The sequence below is a fragment of the Pleurodeles waltl genome, chromosome 9, assembly GCF_031143425.1.
Source record: "Pleurodeles waltl isolate 20211129_DDA chromosome 9, aPleWal1.hap1.20221129, whole genome shotgun sequence".
Lineage (NCBI taxonomy): Eukaryota > Metazoa > Chordata > Amphibia > Caudata > Salamandridae > Pleurodeles > Pleurodeles waltl.
Genome location: NC_090448.1, coordinates 22834700 through 22858549, shown reverse-complemented (window position 1 = coordinate 22858549; position 23850 = coordinate 22834700). Strand labels below are relative to the sequence as shown.

Genomic DNA, 23850 nt, shown 5'->3' with positions numbered 1-23850 from the left:
CAGGTTCACAGTTACATATAGACTAATGTGCCTAGAGAAACAGTAATGTATGTGATAAGATACACAATCATACACTAATACATACCATACTGCAGTGAAGAACACATTTAAGGCTATAGTAAATGACTGAGACAAATAGTCGTGTGTACGATAAGAGAGAGTGGAGTACTCTTACTTAAACAGAAAAATTACACATGCAGATTGTGAGAAAATAGTGGTGCATTTGTTTCTATTACATTAATATGGTTATAATATACAATTGAATAGTGTATGATAAAAATGTAAACATTTCACTATTTTTGTAATTTCACAGATCTACTCCTTCATTACAAGAGATACCAAAAATGCCAAAAAACATAAGCAAAAATGAAATTGATGAAAATATACTACTACTTGCAACTCGGAACCAAAAAGAACAACATGTGGAGAATGCCACTAAAGAAAGGAGCTGCTAGTAAGAAAACCAAAACATTTTCAAAATCTGTATGTGGGAAACTGAAATGTTTGCAAAATGAAGAACATGAAAATAGACTTTTAAATCGTCTAAACAAAGGAAAATAAGATTACAAGCAAGAAATCAAAGAAGAAATCCCAAGGCTTAACTAGAAGACAGGAACAGTTCAAAGAAATTACAATGAGAATGCGTGCCAGGGTAATTCAGAAATATTATTCAAAATATGAAGCAACACAAAAGAAAAGGAAAAGTAGTTAAACAAAACAAAATGTGTTGGGGCTGTAGTTGACTTTGCCTTGAATATGAAGCTTTTTATTTTGATTAGCAATAGAATGAGAGCTTTGGCTAAAACAGTTTTTGATATAAAGAGGAGCAGCAAAAGAAAGACTTGTTAATAAAAAAAAAATTGTAAAATCTTTAATGGTGAATGGAAGCATACTTCCAGTACAGAACCTTTCTTTAATGAAGAAGGTTATTTCCAATAGAACACATTAGTACATGCAGTTGATTCAACTGGTCAATGGTATGAGATGAAGGATGGGAGTCCTATTGAAACAGAAGAGATTGTTCTTATGGAAGAGGTGATAACTGAAGAGGTTTAGGGAAGGCATAAATAGGTCCCTGTTTACAAATGGAACTATAGCAGTATTTGCAGCCTTCTTCAGCAATCTATTGATATATTATTAACTTTTGTATGTGACTTTCCATGTAGATGTCTCAAGCAAAAAAAAAAAAAGAATTTTGCAAAGATTAGATCCTTCCAAAGTAAGAAAGTATAGTAATTTACAAGTACATTCACAAGCATGTTTATCCAAGGAAGTGTGCCAAAGCATCTTTCATTACTTTAGAATGTTGGCCGTTCACCATTCAAAAATGCAAAGTTTAGTCAGGAGGCTTTACTATTTGAAGACTCCAACGTTACATTTAGGAGAGATGAATAGAATATTTTTGCATGATAGTGTACATGAGGTAGAAAAAGTTTGTGACAATGTGCAATTTCGGTTCTTCGGTCCTGAAGGGGATTCCAGGGAGAATGAGGAATTCATGGGTACAAGTATTGAGGAAGAGAGCACAGGTATTGCTACTGAGAGTTTTGAACAAGAGAATATAAAGTTTAATACAGCTTGTTCTGAGAAACCAAACTATGTTTGCATTTCTTGTTGACACACTCACTATATAAGTCAAACACGAAATGTAGATGTATTTTGCAAAACTGGAGGGGAAAATAGAGAAAAGTTGCAAGAATGTGCTACCTATTTATTTGTAGAGGAGTGGTTTGACTTGTCCATTCAGCAAGTTATATACAAGTTCTGCTGTGATCAGTTAGAGGATCAAATAACACCAGCTAGAGCAGTGTATAACAGTTTAGAACTTGTGACTATTCCAGAACAACTATGAGAGTTAAATATATATGAATCTGTGCATCCATTTCAAGTGATTATACGATTGGAGCCAAAAACAGGTATAGTGCACCCAACAGAGTTATTGAAAGGCCTTAAAGGACGAGTAGTGTATTTGCCATTAGACTTTTAAAAAATGTGAAACTGTAGGAATAGACAAAGACAATAAAGAGCCACTTATTATCCTGGTAAATGGTGTACCGACTAAGAATAAAAAATATTGGCAATTGTGAGTTGATGTTAATAAAGTTAAACAAGCAATTTTATACCTGGTGCAAAATAATGTTTATTATAAAAATGTTGCTGTGGAACCTGATGCACCAAATGTTGAAGATGACAGTTTGGCAGCAAGTAGACAAATAGAAATAATAGATCCATCCTGATCAGTACAAATTTATGAGCACTACAACATCCATCCGTTGCATTCCAAAGAATTCATAGGTGATTCTATTAATTTTTTCCAAATGGAGCAAGCTACGGCAGCTCCCATAAGTGTGTGGGAAAAAAGCTTAGAGGCATGTTGTTTTCCTCACTCGTTTCCCACTGGGGGTGGGAGGTCAGTATAATGACCAGCCCTTACAAATACCAGCAGCTGAATACTGATCAGCACAATTATATTCATAGGATCCAAGATTCAAACAGTACATCCCATACATATTTCCCCTTCTATTTGAGAGTGACTTGTCTGGACTTTCATATGCAGTAAAATACATGCTAAAAACAGGAGTTACCCTACAAAATCTGTCTGCAAGAGATTTTATTAACACAGTTCATGAAAAGGATGAGAATACAACTTGATTGATTTAATGGCGTACCAACGTAGTACAAATTGATATTAGTTCCGTCGTCATGAAGAGCTAAAGTGTATGCTGAGAAACTTGGGAGTACCATCGTGGTTTTTGACACTGAGTTGTGCTGAGTATGCATGGGATAACCTGATTCAAATCGTGAGAGAAACAAACTCTAGTAAAAAAGACATCAATGTAAAAACAGCTGAAGAAACTTTGCTCATTATATCCTGCTAATGTTTGTAAATATTTCAACCACTGGTTCCAAGCTATGCTTGCTTGTAATCTTCTACTCTTGGAGAAGTAAGTGTTTTAATTTGGTGGAAAGAGTACCAAGCAAGAGGTGCTCCTCATATTCACATGCTGCTACGGATAAAAGACGTGCACAATATTTCGAGCGGACAGTGATGAGTCTGTGTTGTCTTTTATAGAACAGTATGCCACATATACCATACCAAAACACACTGGTGAAAAAGGTCTCAGAGAACAAGTTTTATATTTCCAAACACATAGATGTGGGAAGTACTGTTGTCATACATACAGGTCCAAAGAAACATGACACAAGACATTACACAAGATGTTGATTTGGAGTTCCAAGACTTGTCATTTTAAAAGGAAGAATAAACAGCTTCTTGTCGACAGTCAGACATACTCTGACATTGAAATCTCCAAAACACACATAAAACTTAAGAAGAACAAAACAATCCAAATATATCAATGACTACAATCCTGTTATTTTAAAAATGTGGAATGCTAATATAGACATACAATTTGTTGCAGACAAATCCATTGCTGTGGCTCGGTATGTCACAGCGTATATTACAAAAGTCAGAAAAAACAGAGATGAAAGATATGTGGGAGGAGATTTCTGCAAAGAAGACACTTAGCAAGAAATTGTATTTCTTCAGCTTGAAAATGCTTTACTCATGGGGAAATGGGGACCTAATAAACCTGTGACAGGTTGAGTTCTGCAAGTTTGTTCTCATAATCAAAAGGAATTGCCTAGGTAAGTCTTGGTCTATCTACAACTACTACGAGAAACAGAGTATTAAAGTCTTTCCTTGAAATTCAGTACCTGGCAGAGTTTAAACCAGAAAGTGCAGGCATTGTAAGATCAATTACATACTCTCCAAAAAGAGGTCAATATCTAGAAGACAAGTCCCTTTATGAAATTTTTCAAAGCTACAGATATAGAAGTAAGGTAAGTGAAAACATAGAAGAAGGGAAATATGCAGTACATGGATGTGAAGGATGTTTAGTGAAATATGAAAAAGAAAATTAAATTAACCATTGAAAACTTAGCTGCCTAACTCCTGAGAAAAGAAATTTTTTCTATTTAGCTCTTCTTTAACTACTCAAACCTTGGCAAACTGAATTGGGAATACTTAGAAGTTATGACTGTTACAAAGATTCTTTTAATGTTGTCAAAGATAGTATTCAGTGTCTAATCTTTAAAAAACTATTTACAAATGTTAAATGATGTGATCCAACAGGAAGAAATGCTAGCTCCTAAGGTAGCTAAGGATAGTTCTCAAAGCAGCCAAAGTTCAGGAGATTTAAGTCAGGATCCTCTTGGACAACCTATTATTGAAAATGAAGCTACAGTAGCTATGAATAAAGTGGAAACTGCAATGGAACAAGCTAGATGGGAATCTGTAGATCTGGAACAGTTAGTTGAACAACTCAACAATGAACAGAACAACATTTATTTTGAAGTGAAATACACAATAGAACATGGATTTCTTCCTAAGAAGAAAGAATGCAATTGCTCATCATTCAAGCCAATACTAATATATATATTAGTGATCAAGCAGGTACCGGGAAAAACATTTTAAGTAAAGTTATCTCTACTTACCTACAAATGAGTACAGATTCAAACTTATTGTGTGTAGTAACAGCCCCTACTGGACTAGCAGTATCAAAGGAACTACATTACATAGACTAATAATGCTACCGGTTGAACATGGCAATAAACTGGAATACCAGATGTTATCTGGTGAAGCTTGTCATGAGGTAGCAAGAATGTTGAAGAAAATGAAGATTTTGATTATTGACAAGCTAAGCATGGTTTCAAATCCAATACTTGCCTTTGTTCACCTAAGAATGAAACAGATACTAAAAACTGAATATGAGCTCTTGTTTGGAGGAAAGCAATTGCTTGTTTTTGGAGACCTACTACAACTTATGCCTGTAAAAGGACAACCTGTTTTCAAAACTCTTTCACATGAAGAGGCTTGAAACTCCTTGAGAAGTATTGGAAATATAAACATTTGGCAACATTTTCAATGCAAGGAACTTGTGCAAAATATGCAGCAAGCCTCTGACATGGAGTATGGAAACATTCTAAAGGACATTAAAGTAGAAATTCTGACAGAAGAGGGAAAACAGATGTTAGAAAGCCAACTTATTAAGAAACTGTTTTCCTGTAACAAGTCGGCAGCAGAGCTAAGGTATAACTTTTGTAAAGACCCATAGGGGCATATTTATACTCTGTTTGCGCCGAATTTGCGTCGTTTTTTTTTACGCAAATTCGACGCAACGCTAACTCCATATTTATACTTTGGCGTTAGACCCGTCTAGCGCCAAAGATCTTGGAGTTTGCGTCATTTTTTAGCGTGGACACCTACCTTGCGTTAATGATATGCAAGGTAGGCGTTCCCTTCTAAAAAATGACTCTAAGGCATGTGCGCCTTATTTAAACTCCCGTGCAAAAATGACGCACGGGAGTGGGCGGGCCTTAAAAAATGACGTCCAGCCGCTTTTGCGTCATTTTTTAACGCCTGGTCAGGGCAGGCGTTAAGGGACCTGTGGGCTCGGAAGGAGCCCAGAGGTGCCCTCCCATTCCCCCAGGGACAACCCCTGCCACCCTTGCCCACCCCAGGAGGACGCCCAAGGATGGAGGGACCCATCCCAGGGAACTTAAGGTAAGTTCAGGTAAGTATTATTATTATTTTTTTGTGGCATAGGGGGGCCTGATTTGTGCCCCCCTACATGCCACTATGCCCAATGACCATGCCCAGGGGACATAAGTCCCCTGGGCATGGCCATTGGGCAAGGGGGCATGACTCCTGTCTGTGCTAAGACAGGAGTCATTTCAATGGGGGTTGGGAGTTAAAAAAAATGGCGCAAATCGGGTTGAGGCCAATATTTTGCCTCAGACCTGACTTGCCCCATTTTTTGACGCCCAAGCTGCATTTTCCCCTACGCCGGCGCTGCCTGGTGTGGGTCATTTTTTTTTACGCACACCAGTCAGCTGCGCCGGCTAACGTCATTCAATAAATAAGGCGCCCGCATGATGCTTTGGAATGGCGTTAGCCGGCGTTAAAATTTTTGACGCACAACTGCGTTGGCGCAGTTGTGCGTCAAAAAGTATAAATATGGCCCATAGTTTCTTTGATGCCTACACTTCAAGAGGGTGCTGAATTTAATGAAGATTTATTAAAACTGGAGAATGAAGATATTTTAGAGATTACTGCAAGTGATAAAATGCAACACCAAGGAGTAACTGTACTACTCAGTGAAAAATTACCAACAAAGTTACTCTTTGAAGAAATCTGTACCCAGGACTGCTGGACTGTAGAGTAATTTGAAGCGGTAATTTAAATGTTGAAGAAAGATTGGTAAATGGTGCCTTGGGTAAAGTTGTTGATTTCATTAATTTTCCTTACCGTGATGAGGTTGAATTCTTAGCTATAAAGTGGGATCACATTGATGGCATTAAGCAAATTAGGCTTGGGTGATGTGTTGTACGCTTTTTGCTTGTGAAAGCTTTGTATATCCACGAAAACAATTTCCAGTCTGTGTTGTGTGTGCCATACAATTCACAAGTCTCAAGGTTTAAGTGTTGATGCTGCATATAATAATATTGGAAGTATGTTTTTAAAGAAGGAATGTCCTATGTAGGGTTGTCACGAGTTCGAACATTATCTGGTTTATTTCTACTTGATTTTGATGAGAAGAAGGTTATTCCAAATGCAAATTCTATGAGAGAGTACAACAGATTAAGAAGTGAATATGCTCCTCATTTAGGTCAGTATCCTGTTTACGAGAAACAGGTATTATGTCCTAAGTGAAAAACTAACAAAACAATCAAAGAAAATGATAGAAAAGACAGAAAGGAAAGCTGAAGAAGAAACTGTGAAGAAAAGAAAAAAACTGGAAAAGGATGGAGATATTGTAGGTTACCAGTTGGATAATACTAATGGTGCAAACTGCTATGCTAATGTTGTTCTCAATGCTCTCTTTCATCTACCAGATGTTGTAAAGGCAATTCAGGAAAAAACATGGAGCATATTGTGCACAGCACTATTTCATTGACTTCAACGCTTATCTCATGACAAAACTGTAGTACATTCTGCTTCAGGTATTCGAGTACCAGTAGACAAATATAGTGGATCTGTAGTATTTCCTCTAAATGTTCGACAAGATGCACAAGAATTTATTATGGTGATCCTTAACGTTTTAGAAAAAAAAGATGTATTGATTATATATTTGGACTCAGTTATACATGGAGCCAACGATGCGAAGATTGCTCTTTCTCATCTTGTACGGAAATGCAGTCTGAGCGATTTCTCCTCTTAGCTCTTCCAGATTGCTAAAGTGTGTCTTTTTTTAAAAAGTAATAAAAAAGAGTGACCGCAGTATGGCCTGTCCAACTTGTAAATCAGATGTGTTGTCTACATTGCTTATACAAAGATGTGATAAATACATCATAGCAATGTTTCAACGATGCAGAGCAGATGGATCTAAATTGGACACTGAGATTACAAACTTTAAAGCAGGACAAATACCTATTACTGGGAGAACATACTGAATTTTGACTGTCATCCATAAAGGTCTTAATAATACATCTGGACATTATACTGTATATTTAAAAACTCAAATAGGATGGACAGAATGCAATGACAGCAGTCTGCAATTTAAACCGAAACTACCTTTCAAACTTCCTAATTCTTATCTATTATTTATGCAGTCAAAGTTCTAAGAATGATTTGTGGAAAAAATATGAGATACAGTCTTCTGTCTATGGTGATCATTACTGCTTAAAATATCATTCATCCTATGAGGGGACATGTCTTGAAAAACATGTCAAAAAATGAAGTGTGAATGAAATATGTTCAAATGTTTTCAGGTGAAAAACAAATATGCTGTTTTCTCTACACATGAATCCTCACTGTTTAAGACATCATTCGGTCTACCAGGGGTGATGTCAACAAAAGAATATCCAAACATTAACTGTGGATGGAATATATTGATAGGATTTAGGGAAGAAAATGGGTATATGGTGTTTGGTGTACTTGGATCATCACTGTTTAAGACATCATTTGGCATATCAGGGGTGATGTCAGGAAAAGGATATCCAGAAATGAAATGTGAATGAAATATCTTCATATTTTTTCATGACAAAAATAAATATATGGACTTTTCTCTACGTGGATCATCACTGTTTAAGACATCATTCGACCAATCAGGGGTGATGTCCACAAAACGATGTGGAAAATTCAACTGTGGAATATATTTGTTTGTAGGTTTGCACCAGGTATCATAATAACCAAAATGTTTTTACAATATGGTCTTTTGGTTACTCTAGTAAGTGTGGCTTTATTAGATATATTAACAATTGTAGTGAGTGCAATTCACAGTATCACTTACTTGTAGTGACATACTGTTGACTTATGTTTTTTCTGCAATCTAAATGATTGTTTTGTTCCCACTGTTAAATGATGATTATACAGACTCTGTTTATTGTACTAATATAAAGACTGAAAACAGAAAAGAGGGAAAATCAAATGTTTTAGTAAATTGTGAAATACTGCTATAGCATAATTAATGTATACGTATTTTTTATGTCTCTTATAAGCATCATACTAACATTTATATTCTTCCTTTTTGTCAACAGTATTTGGAGACATATCTCAGCAAAACTTTGAAGATGGTTGAAACGGCAGAAAATTTTGGTTTCAGATAGTTATGTAACAGTGCTCATCTTTGGATAGTATTCTTTATTTGCTGCCTCCAGTGTGTTTTCTGGTTACTAACCTATACAGTATTTGACACACAACCAGTCAGTGTGTGTTGTAAGTACTCCTATAACTGTATATATATGACTTACACATTCACTCATTTGCTCACTCATTCTGATAGACACACTCATGCATATACACCACTCATATGGTCATTAGGTCATCCATACATCACTACTACACCCACTCACACATACACCACTCATACATTTACTTAGTCACACACAGACCCACTCATGCTCCTATTTACCTATCCATGCAGCAGCTAATACACCCTCAAAGTCACCTATAAAATCACTAATGGATCCGCTTACTCACCAAAGCAGGCACTCCTACACCCAGTCATTTATGCATGCAGTCACTGATTCACCCTATCACTCACCCATATATCCAATCACACACCCATTCACTTAACTATACACCCATTCATGCACCCAGTCACTTACCCATATAGTCATAGGCACACCCAGTCACCTACCCATGCACTCACTAATGTACCCATTTACTCACCCATGCAACTACTTATGCACCCATTCACTCACCCATACAGCCACTCATGCACCCAGTCACTCACCCATAGTCAGTGACACACACAGTCACTCGCTCATATAGCCACTTCCATACTCATTCACTCACCTATACAGCTACTCACGCACCTAGTCACTTACCCATACAACCACTTACGCACCGAGTCACTCACCCACACAGCCACTCACCCACACAGCCACTCCCCCGTACAGCCACTAATGTACAGTCACTCACCTATGCAGACACTCATGCACCCATTAACTCAACCATACAGCCAGTCATGCATCCAGTCACTCACCCATCCAGCCACTCACACACGTACTCACTCACCCATACATACTCTCAACCAGCCAGACACTCACCAATCCAGCCACTCACTCATGCAGTCGCTCACCCATAGAGTTACTCATGGACACAGTCACTCGCCCATACAGCCACTCATGCACCCTGTCACTCACACATACAGCTCCACATGCATCCAGTCATCCAGCCACTCACGCACGCAGTCACTGACCCATACACTCACTCATGCACCCAGTCACTCAACCATCCAGCCACTCACCCATATAGTCACTCATGCACACAGTCTCTCACCCATACAGCCATTCACTTACCCATACACCCACTAATGCACCCAATCACTCACCCATACAGCTACTCACATACCCAGTCACATACCCATACAGCCACTCACACACCCAGTCACTCACACATACAGATGCTCACACAACTACTCACTCACTCATACTCACTGACACACCCAGTCATTCACCTATACAACCATTAACTCACCAGTGACTTACCCATACAGCCACTCACACACCCAGTCACTCACCCATACAGACGCTCACGCAACTACTCACTCTCCCATACTCACTGACAATACCCAGACATTCACCTATACAGCCACTCACTCAAACATACAGCCGATCTTGCAACTACTCGCTCACCCATACACTTACTCACACAACCAGTCACTCACCCATACAGACAGTCACGCAAATACTCACCCATAGAGCACTCTCGCACCCAGTCATTCACATATACAGCCACTCATGCAACCGCTCATTCAGCTATAATGCCACTCACACACCCAGTCACTCAGCCATACAGCTACACAGGATCTAACACACCAATTCACTCACCCATACACCCAGTCATGCACTCAGTCACTCACCCATACAGCCACTCACACACCCAGGCACTCTCCCAGACAGCGGCTCATGCAGCCACACACTCATACACTCACTCACACAACCAGTCATTCACCTATAGACTCACTCACACACCCATTCACTTACCCATACAGCACTCACACTCTCAATCACTAACCCATACAGACACTCATGCAACCACTCACTCACCCATACACTCACACACCCAGTCATTCACCTATACTGCCACTCACACACCCAGTCACTTATCCATACAGTCACTGACACGAGTCACTCACCCATACAGATACTCACGCAGCAACGCACCCATACAGCCAGTCACACACTCAGGCACTCACCCATACACCCACTCGCACACCCAGTCACTCGGCTATACAGCCGCTCCTGCAACCATTCACTCACCTATACACTCACTCACACACCCACTCATTCACATATACAGCCACTTCCACACCCAGTCACTTAGACATACACCTACTCATGCACCCAGTCACTCACCCACACACTCAATCACTCAGCCATACAGCCACTCACGTACCCAGTCGCTCAACCATACAGTCACTCATGTGTACACAGACTCATACACCAAGTTACTCACCGATATATCCTCTCATGTATTCAGTAACTCATGCACCCTATTACTCACTCATACAGTTACTCATGCAGCTACTCACTCACTTGGACAGCAACTGATACATGATATAACTCATCTATACAGGCACTCACACACCCGTTCACTCACCCATGAAATCAGTCATTTGTTTCTTTTTGAAGGGAAAGGTGTGGTTCTGAAAAGAGCTGGGTTTTTTCAATTTGTTAGTTTTTTGTTTTTTTGTGTGTTTGTTTTAACTTTTTTTGATTTCTTTTTTTTTGTATTTTGAAAAAAAGGAACATTACTTGTAACGTCAAGCAGAACTGGTGTAAAGTCTGTAAAAAGTGAAAAACAAACAATTTAACATTTGTGTGCATTGATGACCTGCTGTAGGGCTGGAACAGCTTGTTCACCCACACCCAACACTGCATCACATTTTTGACAGAAAATGCCAATCTTCCCAAATCCAGGGCTAGTAAGAGGAACTGCAGATACACAACGTCCATCAGATGATGTCCGCTTGAATTACTTTCTTCGGTTTGCAGCCTCTGCGCTCTTGCTAAACAAGTTAAGTGCATTGTAGGTAGGTGTTTGAACATACTCGATGTTCCACAAGAATATTTCTTGTTGCTTCCTCAAGATAGAACCTTTTTGCACAGACTTCATTTTACCTTTCTTGCGTTTACCATTTTCTCACCTTCAGGTATTGTAAAGAATTCCCAGACTATACTCTCTTTTCTTTGTTTACAGAATAGTTCTTCATCATTCAAAATGTTCACACCCTTCACTTCAAGCTGTTGTGTTGAAGATACCATCTCCACAAAAATAATCTTTCAAATAAAACAACAGTGCACAAGCTCCGAGTTCTGGGTTGGCAGACAAGTGTGAAAGCACAGTCACACCCAAAGTAAAGTAAAATGGGTAGGATAGTTCACTATTGAAGTGAGCTTAGCAAATGGAATTGTGTGTTTTTAGGTCACATGGGATGCGCAACGCCGCCGCGGCCTGTCCTCGGCGTACAGGTGACTCCGTAAAAATCATTTAAGTATTATTGGTACATATTACTTGTCGACAGACGTGATTTTTATTTGTGTGGTACTAAAACTTTTTGTAAAATATGAACATTAAAATACTATACTTATGTTTTTAGCCTATTTTTAAAAAACTTGTTTACCCTGCGCGATTCCGGAAATACATGCAAGGACTTTGCGACTTCTGAAAAACTAGTAAAACACAATTATAATATGTTGTAGGGTTTTGTATGGTAGTTAATCTACAATATTAGTTAACCTTTTATATTAAACTCAATTTTAATAATTTCTGTATAAGTGTATTTTACAAACTTTAAAATCACGCAAAAGTCGGGCACCTTGCACGAAGATTCTCATAGGGTGCGTGACATCTAGTTTGTTTGTTTGTTCAAAAAAAAAAATGAAACACTATTATATTAGTATTGCTAGATCTGAAACAATTGTGATTTCTGCATAGGGCTGTTGGCAGTGATAAATTGGTGGTATTACTTGATCCACCATGTAGGACAGAGGTCACTAGGCTAATGTCCCCTCTTATATGTGGTTTTCCAGCAAACTCTATGTTGCAGAGAGTTGCAGCTCAACTGTCAAACTAACTAGAAGCAGTTATTATAAGGACACAGTATCACGGACAAAGGTCTGTATGACAAAAGAGGGGTGCACATTAGTATGTTTTGGCAGCACAGTTTGGCCACATGCCAGGCCCTGGTGCCATTCATTATTGTAGACAATTGAAGTCCATGTGCAGTGGTCGTTGGATTAACGTATAGTATTGAAAAATACTTGATTGTTACAAAAAGCAAAAGAAATTCAGTAAAATAACCAAAGGTTACACGGATGTTATAGTTAGGCTCAGATTTCAAATGTACAAAACCTGTGAAATTCCGCAGGTATAGTTACCTCAACTAACTACAACATGTGCTCCCATAATGCACTGTTTATGACCTCACATATTACATCACTCATGACATGGTCAGTGACATCACTGATGACATCTCAAATTACATTACTAATGACATGATCCACACGCCCACTCACACACCCACTCATGCCGGCATACAAACTCTTTGTGCACACACACCTACTCACATATTCATTCATAGACCCATAACGCAAGTAACAGGGACCCACTGACTCACTCCCACAACAACTGACACAACCACTCACTCACCCATACAGTACAAAGTCAGCTATTCACACACTCATATAGCTACTCACACACCCACTACCAGACCCACACAGCCACTCACACACCCACACACTCAGCCATACAGTCAGTGAGATAGTCACCCACTCATCAATACAGTCACTTACACAACCATTCACTCACCCATACAGCCACTGATTTCACTCACCCATACACCCACTCACACACCTGTATTGGCACTCACACACCCACTCTCCCATGAAGCTACTCACACACCCATTCACTCACTGAAGCAGCTACTCACACGTACATTCACTCTCCCATACAGTGACTGACACAGCCACTTACTTATGCTTACAGCTACTCAGACACCCACTCACCCTTACAGTCACTGATTCAGTCACTGATTTCACTCTGAAACAGTCACTAACACACCCTTTCACTCACCTATACAAGCACTCACACAACCACTTAGTCATTCGTACAGCTACTCACACACCCACTCACTCAACCAATATGTGTATATGTGAGAATATATATTATACATTTCTATATGTGTGTGTGTATATATATATATATATATATATATATATATGGATATATATATATATATATATATATATATATATATATATATATGTTATTATATAAGAGGCCATGTGACCTAATAGATTTAGGGGGTCATTCCGACCCTGGCGGTAAAAACCGCCAGGGCCGTGACCGACGGAAAGCACCGCCAACAGGCTGGCGGTGCTTTCCTGCCCATTCTGACCGCGGCGGTAAAGCCGCGGTCAGAAAAGGGGATCCGGCGGTTTCCCGCCGGATTACCCCTGGCTGGGCTGAATCTCCATGGTGGCGCTGCTTGCAGCGCCGCCATTCGGATTCTGACTCCCTTCCCGCCATCCTGTTTCTGGCGGTTTTTACCGCCAGGAACAGGATGGCAGGAACGGGTGTCGTGGGGCCCCTGGGGGCCCCTGCACTGCCCATGCCGCTGGCATGGGCAGTGCAGGGGCCCCCTAACAGGGCCCCAGCATGATTTTCACTGTCTGCTTAGCAGACAGTGAAAATCGCGACCGTTGCAACTGCACCCGTCGCACCCCTGCAACACCACCGGCTCCATTCTGTGCCGGCTCCTGTGTTGCAGGGCCGTTCCCGCTGGGCCGGCGGGTGCTCCCTTGGCGGGCGCCCGCTGGCCCAGCGGGAAAGTCGAAATGGCCCCCACGGTCTTCTGACCGCGGAGCGGTCTTTTGACGGGGAAGTTTGGCGGGCGGCAACCGCCACCCGCCAAACTTGGAATGACCCCCTTAGTCGTGTTTCTACCTCTTTGCCAATCCTGATTTTTCTTGCTGAAAATCTGGTCACCCGAGTGGCGGGCAGTTGGGTGCATTTCTCTGGCCCTGTCACATCGTCCTGTGAAGCAGCACCGCCAGTAGTCAGGGAGCAGGTGGCCCCGCCCCTCATGCAGCTTTGGAGGGGTCCACAAATTGAGCCACAGTCTGTCAAGGGCCACTTGCCTGTTGCCACTGAATGTTCTTTACCCAGGCTTGGGGCCTACAAGCCACTGGCCGATACCTCTGTCTCCTCCCCCACCAGTCTGTACTACTCAGGCCTAGGGACCGCCAAGCTTCACAGCCCGCATGTGTTGCATCATCCACCGCTCGGCTCCCGTCACGTCTCGGTACCGCTGCGCCCTAAAATCAGGTCCCTGGAGTCGTGTGGCCCTGGGAGGGAGGGGCTTGGGAGACACAGGTAGTGTGCAGAACTATGGACCAAATGCGGGATGGCCAATGTCGGTGCTGCATAGCTGTTCTAAGTTTGAGTAAACCACTTTTCTACAGCCAGTCTTTTCCGAGCTGCATAACAAAACAGTTTATTAATTTTTTAGAAAGTAACATGTTGCAGCAAGGTAGTTTATGACTGAAACTTGTTTTTGTTGCATTGCATGTAATCCCGAGACCCTACCCAATTTGGGAAATCTGACATTAATTAGATATTTATAAATTGTACCAAGTGGTGATATTGGTTCTTGCCTAAAAGAATGTTTATGCTGTTTGAGGTTCGTAGGTTGTATATCTCAATAACATGTCATACCATAGTCATAGCATAAATAGGGCTCCCTGTTTTCCATTTTTATTGATTTTTACAGATAAACACAGACAGAAAACATTCTCTTTCCTCTCTGTATTCATTTTTACAAGTGGAAAACTACAGATAATTTGGCTTCTTTTGAGTGACTCACCATGCTGAGATTAATGGCTTTCAGGCCAACAGCTGTACATATTGGCAGCACAAGGAGTTACAAAGCTCAATGAGAGTTCTTTAAATTACTGCATAGCTCAACAGTATACGTGCTAATGTACTATTCATTTAATGTGGGGTTATTATTTCATTATTTTTGGCAGTGTAATGTGCTAAAACCTGACAGGCTTCAAAGTATGAGTGCACATTTATCCATTAAATAAATGTAAAAATATACAAGTTATACCCTCATCTGTTCACAAAAAGCTAAATAAATATGGATAGATACCACTAAGATGTCCCAAAAATAAATATGGATAAATACAGATGAAAATATTTAAAAAATAACTACCATTAAACCGGGAGCCCTAACCATAATATTGTACAATAACAGGCCAATGACAAATCACACCATATAATAAAAGATCACACCATATCATAATGTACAATAACAAACCCTACATAATTTTTAAATTGTACAAACTGGTGATGGCATTACTTTCCTAAAAGAATGCGTATGCCTACTAACAGACGTTCATAGGATATGCATCTCAATAACACACCATACCATTCTCATACCATAATATACTGTACAATAACAGGCCATGCCATGCCATACATACTATAAAACAACAGGCCAAACATACCATACACTACAAGGAGAGTCTATGCCATGTCATACCATTGCATTTCATACTATACAATAACACGCCATATATTCATTACCATACCATACCATACCATACAATGACAGCCTGCACCATATCATACTCTCTAGTCGTCACCCCCGCATTCCTTTACCTCTCCCACCCCGACCCGTCAAGTTACCTTCACCTTACTTTACTTCCACCCCACTCTCCTGAACCCTGAAGGCAACCTCACATCCCTTTTGGCCTACCTACATATGAACCTTCGAGTTACCCTCACCTCCCTTTACTTCTACTCACGAGTGAGCCCGCAAGTCATCCTGACCTCTCTTTACCTCCACCTCCAAACCCTCAAGTCACCCTCACCTCCTTTATCTGTACTCACCCCTGAAACTCAAGCCACATTAATCTCCTGTTACTGCTACCCATCCTGATCCCTCAAAGTCACCCTCACCTCCCTTTAACTCCACCGAGCCCTCAAGTCACTTTCACCTCCCTTTACCTCTACCTGCCCTAACTCTCACGCCAGCCTCACCTCCCTTTAGATCTACCCGCCCATGCACCATCGAGACACGCATAGTCCCTTCTACTCACCCCTGAGCCCTCATGTCACTCTCTTCTTCCCTTACCTCTAGCCACCACTGACCCCTCAAGTTTCCCTCACCTAATTTCCCTTTACCCACCCCTGGCCCTCAAGTCCAGTAGTTTCTCTCACTTCTCGTTACCTATTCTCTAACTACCACAGAGCCCTCACGTCAGCCTCACCACTCTTTAGCTCTATTCTCTCTGAACCTTCAGGTCACTCTCACATTCCCCCACCATGGACCATCATGTCACCCTCAACACATTTCATCCCTACCCACCCCAAACCCTCAAGCCACTTTACCTCTGCTCACCTCTGAACCCTTCAACTCATCCTTCCCTCCCTTTACCTTTATCCACCCATCAAACCTAAAGTCATCCTTATCACCCTTTACTTATACACGATCCTAAACATTAAAATAACTTTTTTAAATAACATAAAAAGTATGTTATTTAAAAGAAAATAATTACCTGTGTAGTAAAGTACTGCATGGTAAAGGTAAAAATACTTACTGGTATGTAAGATCCTGCACGGTAAAGGCCGCAAGGTAAAGGCTGTTTCCACCTCAGGCAGGACACAATATTTTGGTAGCACTGTTGGTTGTTTTATGTCCTTCAGTGTGTTTGGTGATCACCTTCGCTTGTCTGACAGTTTGCTCCCTCCTTCCCCACTTCCCCCACCACGCCCTATACTTTAGGTCTCGCCTGAGACAGCACATGTACTGTCGCTTGCAACATGTTTGTTTACTTAGGAGGCTTAGAGCTCACCCGTTGCTTACCATGGCTTGGCTACATCATCACTCTCAATATCTTGCTCCTCCTTTGTCAGCAAATGCCAGACTCACTCTGTCTTTGTGTTTTTGTCCCTACCCTGGAGCATGGCCCAAGTTCGGCTTCACTTGCCCAGTGTTCTTCTACCCCTCACTGCTTTCAGAAGTCATTTTTCCTTTTTACTTTCACCCCCTTTCTCTTGCTCCATCCCTCATTGTTTCTGCGTTGTTGCTTATCCGGTCTGCCTCTCACCCAGTGTTGTCTGCCCATTCACCCCACATGCCCTCTCTCTTTGTTGCTGCCCTCCTCCTGTCTTATCAGAAACAAAAGCGCCCAAACATGATGCCACTGAGTGCCAAGATGCACAAAGATGCTAGCCGCATGTCACTCCCTCCTCTGCTTTGCAGGGTCTTTTTGTTGCTGTCCTCATGTGGGGCAAAAACGGCAAACTTCAGCTTGGACGTAAGATAATTAAAAAACTTTTTTGTGAAGGCAGATAATAAGTTTATACTAAGAAAATGGATCACCACCCCTCCCAGTCAGCGCTGGCCAGTCATAGCACGTTTTTTTCTAACTTTCTGACATACTGTGCTGCATCCGTGCTGCTGTACAACATGGCTAAACGGAATTGCAAAGCCAATAGTTCTACCATGGGTGAGACTGCCTGGCTTTGTAAATTCTTGTATAAATTCCTCCTGAATTTGGATATGCCTCACAATGTCCAATGAAAATTCTTTATGCATGATTATGAACAGTAACATTTAAATCCAAATTAGATAAATTCATTGGATATGTGTCATAAAAATATATATTTTGTTTTGAGGAATTGATAGGTGCCCTTCACAAGTGTAAAAGTAGATATATTTTAAGAAGTCTAAATAAATGTAGTCTAGTGCTACTTTAACACTCAATCTGCCTTTATTCTGCAAACAATATTTAATAACAGAAATACTTACAACCACTTGGGTGCCACACTTATCGAATGGCATGGTGATGACAGCCCACTGACCCTCCTGTCGAGCTTGGCACTCCGGGCTGTTGAGGTGGACATCGTGAATCGATAGTTCGGCATCGGTGACCAGGCTGAGGGGCAGGCGGTATTCACCGTGGTGGGAGAGGCAGGTAAACTCAGGGGGGTCCTCTGGTCCTGGAAGAGAAGAGCCCAGCACCCTGGTAAGATATCTGGTAAATGTGTTTGAGAATGCTAGTGAACAGTGAAAGCAGAATATATTAAAATGTGTGTCCTTTAATACCAATGGTATGAGCAGTGGAAACAGATAGACATGTCTTCTCCAACTACACCCGGACTTTGAACTACATCTCCCTCTCAAGTGCTGTGGTTGTCTTATAATTCTCTTTCATGGTTGATCCCTCTTGTTTATTTCTTGACTCCTGCACTTACCCCCTTTTGTCCTCTTTCCCTTTTCTTTTGTGACTTCTCTTCCCATGTCTACCTGCTACAGCTGTGCCTTTTCTCTCATATCTTCCATCTCCTCTTCATTTTAATTACCTGCTAATCTTGATCTAGCTCGTCTTCCCTACTGTTGTCTCTTCCTATAATAGTTTCATATAGATCTCCTCACTTATCAGTTGTTTTTTGTGTCCCTCATCTCTTTTTTACTCATCAGTATTTTATTGTGCTCACCTCATTTAGATGTTTTCTTTATATTAAATTTTAAGGATCCTATCCCTATTGTCCTCTCTCACTTGTATATGTTTCTTTTTATACTTTCACCCAATCCTATTAAGTAAAAAAAAAAAAAAAAAAAAAAAGTCCAGATCCATCTCTTTGAGGAGTATCTGCTATATCAGGATTGATGACCTGATCATTTAACATCAACCCACATAGAATGAAGAACTGAAATTTTAACTTCAAACCACCTCGACCCATTTCAAGCCAACAAAGATTCCTTCTCCACCCTTTTACCTCTCTGAGACTAGGCTGCCACACCCAATATTTGCAGTCATCCCCTCCCTCACTCATCATTCATCAGTTATCTGCTATTCTCAAGTTCTCTTACGCTCACTCTCTGGCCTCAATGTTAGGTATAGGTCGCTGTTAACACTAATGGGGCTGTTAACAGTAGTTAACAGTCCCACGGAATTTAGAGATTAGAGGCACACCCCCAATCTCTTTCATCCAGAACTTTAGACTGCTGGCTGCTGTATAGTTGTGCGTGTGTGACAGCAGAGCCGGGGTGTGAGGAGTGGAGGTCGGTGGAGTCCACAATAAGGAGGATCTAAGTAGTCTCTCGAAGTACTTTCCCAGGCATGCAAGGAAACCCCTCACAATTTGAAATCTGTCATCAGTATGACACGCTTACCCTACAGATTACTGCAGTACCTGATTGTGAAGGGACTAAGGGACCCATATGCTACCCCTGAAGTTTAAGGGTTCATAGGGCTTTCATCTGGTATGCCCCTCCTTCTTTTGAGGTCTAAATTAATATCACAGTACTGCAGAAAATCCGCCTGTATGGCACTATTTCTGTAATATTGCATTTGGAAGTAAATCAAGAAACATGAGTAACGTAGGTATATACAAATGTATGTATATATGTATGATGTGATACGTCTATTGCACAGACTTAGCACAAAGGGTGCAGAGCACAGGGAAATCCCAGTGGCATGATAGAACAGGCTATTGGGAAGGTAAATGAAACCCACATAGTTATATATATATATATGGGTATCAGTATGCCTTACCCACACCAATGCTTTCTTGCACCGCAAATTACAAGAACAAAAAAGATTGGGTGGAAATTTTATGGAAACTATCAATTTTTCTTTACTGGGTATTGAATGATTATGTTTTTTCCCTCTGGAAAAGAATGCCTAAAATGTACACACTAATAGAATGTGTGTGTGTTTCTGCATGTGTGTGTGTATACATGTGTGTGAAAATGCACATTCACCAAAGGAATACTTAATTCTTTTTTCTGGGTATTACATGGGACACCTGAGAGTGCCCATGCAATGCAGAACAGGCCAGCTAAACTGTAAGTGTGTGCACTGTAGAATTGGTGTGTGGTTCCACACCCACCAGAGATGAGAGAAAAGAACTGGGTGGGTGGGACTCTGAACAGGAATAAAGGGGAGGGGCAGTTGGCTTGCAATGGAGGAGAAAGCAGAATAGTGGACAGAAAATACAGTGAAATAGACACAGGTGACATAGGGACTGCAACATCAAACATAGCACTTGATTTCTTTGGGTGGAAGTATTTTTTAAGCTAAAGATAGCCTCTTCTTCAATGTTAGTGAACGTAAAATGAATTTCCCTTGATATTTTTATTTATAATTTTTGTATTAGTTGTTCCCAAATGTTTCTTTGTATGTTTGATACACAGTGCCGAAGAAGAAGGACATAGAGACGGACTAACATGTATTGTCTTTAGGGGAACTTAATTAAATGGTGTGTTTGGCAGTACTTTGGCCTTTTGGTAGGCCTACTCCTTCCTAGAGGTCAGTTGAGGATAGAGTACTCTAGGTCTTCTATTTGGCACGCCAGTCTGGGACAGGGCCACTGGATGGGGCACCATCGTCATTTAGATGGTTAATGGTACATTATAGAGGAGCAGCTCATTCAGAGGGGGGAGAGATGGGCTTATATCAGTGCCTACATCTCCCTATAGATGCAAATGAGCCAGGGCCACATAATACCAATAAAGGAGTGACCTTGTGGATGGGAAGAGATGTTGTGGACACTGCCTCCATCGACCAAGTTAAAGCAGCTGTCTTGTGGTGTGAAGAGGTTATGGAGGGCATTCAACAGAAGAGTGTGAGGTACGGGGCTATGGGCAGAGGGGGAAACAAAAAGGGCACCACAATCTTCCAGGAATTGGCTGGCTAGTAAGTTAATTTTGGGAGTACTTCTAGAGGCACGCTGTGGGAGGTGTGCCGAACTATTAATGATTAGTGCAGTGGAGCAGCACATGCCACGACCATCTTCCACCTCTAACACAGGCCTATTTAATTAAACAATATGGACTTCAAAGATAACTTCTCGGACCACCTCTCCTAAGTGACTTTCACCTCCCAGACAACACAAGAATTAAAAACCACAAGAAACACCCTCCTCAACTTCATCGGCACACTCAATGCACAGCAAATCAGCCAACCAATCCACTCTCCAATAGCTAAAACCTCAACCCCATTTTTTTTTATATCACAATCCACACCTCTCAAACCACTGGACTAGACCAATCACCTCGACATCCCCATCAACATGCTCATCATCCAACCAAAACACTCAGATCAACCCCCAAAGAGATCAAATAATCTTTAGATGTTTGAATATTTTTTCCATCAACAACCTGAAGCTCAAAATCATCTCTCACTCTGCCACCTCCCTATTTGATGACAGCGCTATTCTGAATTACTTTATACTTTCCTTTCTGGAAAATCACTTCAACTATAGCATTCAAGTTCAAGCTGAAACCCTCATCACCCTGGTACTCTAAAGGCCTTTGCCAAAAACGATCCATAGGTAGGAAAGAATAGGGAAGAAAAACAGGAACTCCAGTGACTTCACACTTCTGAAGTCCCTCCCTGCAACATGTAAACAACTCATTACATCAGCCATAGCCCAGTGCAATACCAGCAAGCAGAATGTAAAAACAATTGCAACTACCTCCCGCCTGCCCTCTAATTCTACACTCCACAGGCAAGTGCAATGTCCTCAACTTCTCATTCAGTGAAACAATAGAAGGTTCCACCACACATCGATAACGCCAATCCTACTTCTACTCTAGCCCCTTTGTGCTGAGTCCCACAATGGCCATCCTTCAAATCCCTGACTCTCGGAGGCCTTACTGACATCTTCAACTTCCTCAAAGCCACCTCCTATGAAGTTGATGTCTTAACCTCATCTTTTTTTAAAGCCCTCTCAGAGGCTCTTTCATGCATACGCCCCATTGTCAATGACTCCTTTACTCAACACATCTTCCCAGAAGCTTTCAAGACAGGCCTAAGGAGAACAATAGTACTTCTTGATGACTTCACAAACTATTGACCCATCTCTCGTTAATCCATCACCAGCAAGGTCATAGAAAAAAGCAGTCTATGAGATTGCGTCAATTACAACAACCATTGCTTACAAAAGTGCCAGTATGCCTTAAGACCACTTTAAAGTACGCAGACAGATGCATTTCAAATCCTATATAATGCACTCCTAACCACAGATACTCATGACCCCTGTCTCCAGGTACTTCTCCATCTCTCAGCCGCCTTCAACACTGATCATCCCTTTCTCATCTAATGTTGAAGTCTCACATGGGGTTCATTGGCAACATCCTTTACTGGTCCTGCTCCTAACTATCCAACCATCCAACCAAGCCACTTGGTTCATATGGGCCCCTCAAAATCCCAGAAAATCTCTAACACCTGCAGAGTCTGCCATGGTTCGTTCATGTCCTCTATCCTCTACAGCCTCTACATAAACTACCTTTGGACTCTTCTCATCAAAACCAACATCACAAGTCCCCAACAAAATGACCACACACAACTCTACTTGAAAATCTCTTCATCCAATACCTCACATTATACCTATGCCTCATCCAACTTTCTATGATATTAACATCATAAAATTGTGATACACAAATATTGTGGCAAAACAATTGTGATGTTAAATATTGAGTTTACATATTTGTAATAAAATCTACAAAAATATTGTCTACAAAATAGAGTCCTACTTAATACTGAGATTAAGTGGGTCAGTATGTATTTAAAAATATAATTTTAAAATACTCAATTATCTTAAATGGTAAAAAAGTGTGTATATATATATATGTATATATATATATATATATATATATATGTTTTTTAAATAATGCTTACAAATAAATTTCTATTAATATATACCTAAACAAAACAATTTTCACAAAAATTAAAGCAAACGCTAATGATATGTACAAAATGTTAAACTCACAAACAATATACATTTAGCATGACAAATGAAAAAATAAAAGTATACAGTATAATTACTGAGGGACAAAAATAATATTTTAAGTGCTGCATCTAACATAATAAACATAAAAATGGTAATACATATGAAACAATTATTCTCTATTAAAATAAAAATCAAACCAAAAACTGACATTCCAAATTCTCCCAAAAAAGTGGAAAAAAATTATTTGTGAAAAATACAATTTACCACTTCTCTTTAACCTGTAAAATAGTAGGAAATGCATTCCACTGTGGAAAGATAAAATGTACTCCACTCCAACTTGAGCTACAAAAGGGAGAGCGCAGGACTTCGGAGAGGTCATATTTACAATTCAAACTCCTGTCTAAACAACAGCAGAGAAACTTTGGAGGGGGGCATCAGATTTGCTATTCCCACTGGTGAAAGTATGGGACTTGCTAAGGGTGAGGTTTACTATTTGCACAACAACCTAAGCAGCATTAAATAAAGCATTGGACTTTGGCCAGGTTAGATTTAGGGCCTCATTACGAGTCTGGCGGTCCCTGGAATGC

At 40.6% G+C, this 23850-nt stretch overlaps 1 protein-coding gene across 1 annotated transcript in view; it reads right to left on the bottom strand.

Moving 5' to 3' along the window:
• LOC138258868 (IgGFc-binding protein-like) overlaps window positions 1-23850 on the bottom strand; it is a 96072-nt gene that overhangs the window by 37012 nt on the left and 35210 nt on the right. The window contains exon 4 of the mRNA XM_069206165.1: window positions 18333-18523. Within this exon, the coding sequence (XP_069062266.1) occupies window positions 18333-18523 (191 nt within the window). The remainder of the gene's footprint in view (window positions 1-18332; window positions 18524-23850) is intronic.